The 4090-nt window shown below is 53.5% G+C and overlaps 1 protein-coding gene across 1 annotated transcript; it reads left to right on the top strand.

Annotated features, from left to right (window-relative positions):
• Positions 1–1310: 1310 nt before the first annotated feature.
• Positions 1311–3518, top strand: LOC123628199 (18S rRNA aminocarboxypropyltransferase-like). Its single transcript, XM_045537841.1, is given in 7 exon segments — positions 1311–1359; positions 1362–1421; positions 1503–1546; positions 1549–1733; positions 2113–2306; positions 3161–3340; positions 3460–3518. Coding segments are annotated over 7 exon segments (771 nt in total).
• Positions 3519–4090: the final 572 nt, after the last annotated feature.

Below are 4090 nucleotides of genomic sequence, written 5' to 3'. Positions count from 1 at the left end.
GGAATTAGCACAGGAGGAAGAATTTCTGGCTGGCTCTCTGAGGGGGGATAAGGGAGAGTTTAAAGTAGCTTGGGTGCGATAGGGGTGATGTGTATGCACGTAGAGGTGGAGATTTTCTTGCACTGATTAGTTCTATTACATGCTTCTTCATGCATTCTATGTCTCATTATCATGGTAAACCTTTAATATGAGCATGATTTTTAGCATTAAAATGGAATTATAATGAGGAAAAACTCAAGGTAATGTCAGTATGGGTGTCTATTCTGACTTGAGGCAGTGGGGTCTGGATAGGTCTGGTTTCTTTGCAGCCGGGTACTTTACCAGCGTGTGTCAATGTCTTCCTTTAGTGGTCTTGCAAAACATGACCCACAAGACAGATAGTTTAGCCCTTCCCTTGTATGATTATGGGTTAAATTCCAGAGGTTAGGAAACTATTTTTTTTTTTAGCTCTTTGTAGCTAACTAGGCCTAATTAAGTTCACTGTCATGGTTAGGGGACAGGGGCCTAAGTCTTGTCCGTATGTTGTCCCGGACTCACCACCTAGAAAAATACACACACACATCCAATTTGGCGTGCAGCTTCCAGAAGGTTTACAAAATGGCCACACCCATCTGCAGGCCCTCTAGAACTGTGCAGTCCAATATGGTAGCCAATAGTACCATGTGACCATTTAAGTCAAAATTAATTAGACTGAAAAATTCATCTCCTAACCACATCGTATCTAATCTTAACCTCAGAACTGCAATACACCAGTTTTTTTACTTGTTCAAATTTTCTTACCGTTTTTCAGAAACGATATTTTTAGACATTATGTGGAAACAGTCCTTAACCCAGCTTTTATGGTTTAGCACAGAAAGAAAGAGATATTTAGAACTGGAAGAGGAAAGTTGGTGAATGTGGTTAGTGGTGGAACTTGCGTGTCCAAATTCTGCAGAAGTTGTTCTGAACGGCCTCCACCTGTGTGCAACGCCAGAGACATTAGTTCATCTCTAGCAAATACGACAGGACATGCATCTGAGAACCAAGAGGCAAATGGCACGCAGATGCCTGTAGGGGAAAGAGTGAGAGCCAGAGTGATGACAGAACTAGTGCCAAGACGATGTAAAATTCCTTGCATTGGAGATACACCAAAAATAAATAAATAAATAGTCAAGCCACGTCCTGGATGGACCTGGAAGTCACTGAAAGGCAAATACCACGTGGTGTCACTTACGTGTGAAATCTAAAAACTTTGACCTCGAAAAGCGGATGCCTGGCGGCTAAGGGGTGCGCTCGAGGTCTCCCAGGTCTCAGGGCCTGGGTTCCGCGCTATGGGGCGCAGGAGGGCGGCGCGCGGGCCGGGGGAGGAAGGCGGCCGAGATGGCACCTCCCCGGCCGCTCCCTGGAGGCTTTCGCCCGGGAGGTGGGCGCCGCGCTGCGCGGTGAGCGGGGTGTGGGGGCCGGCGGGGCGGGGGCCGCCCGCGGAGCTCACGCTGAGCCCGGTCCCTTCTCTGCCGGCGCAGCGTCGGTGGAGCCAGGGGCGGCCGAGGGCGAGGGCGACGGCGACCCGGGCCGGGCCCGGCGGCGCTTCCCTGCGCGCTGGCCATGTGGGAACTGAGCCACTGCGACCCCCGGCGCTGCACCGGCCGCAAGCTGGCCCGCCTGGGGCTAGTGCGCTGCCTGCGCCTGGGCCACAGGTTCGGCGGCCTCGTGCTCAGCCCCGTGGCCTCCCAGTACGTGTCCCCAGCGGGCAGGTAGGCGCTGGGGCCCCGGGAGGGGCGGGTGCCTGCCCTATCTCCTCCTGTTCGTAAGCCGCCCCGTCTCCAGCGCATCGCTGTTTTCAGGGCTCAGGTATTTGTGCTTGTGTATCATACACACACACCCTCCACGCGCGCACAGGGAACGTGTCTGTCTGGTTTACCCCCATTGCCTAGTGCAGAGTTTGGGAGGTAGGAGGGCCTAGCATAAACGTTTGTTGAGTGAATAAATTAGCGTGCTCCAGGTACCCCACGCAGCTGCCTGGAAAGCTTGCTCATGAGGGCCCTTTGGGGATAGGGAGTGATGTCCTCGTTTCCCTAGCAAGGCCAGTCTCCAGGGACATACTTCACCTTAACCAAATGCTGTTCCTGACAGACAGCTGGTGGCACAGTCTGGGGTCGCTGTCATTGATTGCTCCTGGGCCCGACTGGATGAGACGCCGTTTGGGAAGATGCGAGGGAGCCACTTGCGGCTGCTGCCCTATCTGGTGGCTGCCAGCCCTGTGAACTATGGCCGGCCCTGCAAACTTTCCTGCGTGGAGGCTTTTGCTGCCACCTTCTGCATAGTAGGTGAGTTTTAGGGCCTGACACCAGCCTGACGTGACAGCCTGGTGGTCCAGCTGTTCTGTGGGTAGAACCCAGGAGAATGTGAGGGATGTACAGGGAGGTGGTCAGGACAGGACAGGGTTTCAGTCCCAGGTCCCACTTAAAGCTTGGGCCCTGGGCGGGTGAGGTGGCTCGTGCCTGTGGTCCCGGCCCTCTGGGGGGCCGAGGCGGGGGCGGGGTGGGGGGTCGCTTGGGGTCGGGAGTTCGGGACAGGCCCGGGCGGGGGAGGACCCCATCTCTGCTGAAAATGGAAAAGTTGGTCGGGTGTGGTGGTGTGCGCCTGCATCCAGGCTGCTTGGGGGGGGTCGCATGGGTCCGGGGGGTGGGGGTTGCTGTGAGCTGGGCTGGTGCCGTGGCACTCCACCCTGGGCGGCGGAGTGGGACTCGGTCTCAAAAAACCAAACAAACAAATTTAAAAATTTCAGGCCCTGTGTAGGTGAGTTGAGGCAGAGTGGGACAGCTATCCCACAAGGGCTGGTGCCACTATCCTTGTCAGCCCTGCCCTGATGAACTCCCCAACTTGTCATTGGAATCTGGGGTCCAGAGAGGCCCAGGCAGAGACCCAGGAGGTGTGGCGGCAGCCTCAGTGGGGACGTTTGTGTTTCTCAGCAATGGGCAAGGGCTTAGTTGGCTGCGGGGCTGCGGACTGTAGCAAGAGACGTGGAGGCGGGGCAGGGGCTGTCAGGGCTGTAAATTGGTGTTTGTTGGGGACTCCACAGTTACCTGGGACAGCAGCACCACCCACCACCCCGGGAGATCAGGGTGCATTCTTGAAGGGATTGTCGGCATCTTTGGGTTTCCTGTTTCTGCACCATAAGGCTTTTCAGACCTTGCTATAATCTTACTGCAGAAATTTAAGTGGGGCAAGGGCTTCTTGGACCTGAACCGCCAGCTCTTGGACAAGTACTCGGCCTGCAGTGGCCCGGGGGAGGTGCTGCGGGCAGAGCAGGAGTTCTTGGCCAGCCCCAGGGAGAGCCCCGAGGAGGAGGAGGAGATCGGTGAGCCCTGGCACGGTGGGAGCTGAGACCCCTCCCCAGGCCTGCCACCTCTTTTGAAAAGTTGGGGGTTGGGGGTTTGGTTCTGCCCCGAGCTTACTCGCTTTCCTCCCTTGGTTCAGACCTCTTTGATGTGGATTCAGGGCGAGAGTTTGCAAACCACCCCCCCAAAAAAAAATAAAAAAATAAAAATAAAATAAATAATTTGACCTCCTAAAAGCAGAGAATAGAATATTGGTTGCCAGGGGCTTGTGTGGGGAGAGTGTTGGGGAAATGTTGACTAAAGGGTATAAAATTTCAGTTCGACAGGAGGAAAAAGTACAAGAGATCTATTGTTCAGCATGGTGACTACAGTTAGTAACAATGTATTGTACTCTTGACAATTGCTAGGGGAGTAGACTGGAAGTATTTTCACCACAAAAAAAAACAAGACAAGTGTGTGAGGTAATACAATGTTAATTAGCTTGAATTAGCCATTTCACACCATCTGTGTGTTTCAAAACATCATATTGTACACGATAAAAATATACATTTTTATTTGGCAATTAACAAATTGATTCATCAAAACATCAAGCTATTTCTCACTGTGTCTTGTAGTCTATCCCCAGCTCTCCCTCTTCCTGACTCTGTTAACGGACCCACAAGGCTTGCGGGGGGGGGGGGGGGGGGTGGTGGACTTCAGTGTTGCCTGCTGCACAGAAGGCCAGTTACTGAGACAGGGAGGATTGTTAAGGAGGAAAGGATTGATTTCAG

The sequence above is a fragment of the Lemur catta genome, chromosome X (genome assembly GCF_020740605.2).
Source record: "Lemur catta isolate mLemCat1 chromosome X, mLemCat1.pri, whole genome shotgun sequence".
In the NCBI taxonomy this organism is placed as follows: Eukaryota; Metazoa; Chordata; class Mammalia; order Primates; family Lemuridae; genus Lemur; species Lemur catta.
This window is presented reverse-complemented; position numbering and strand designations above follow the sequence as displayed.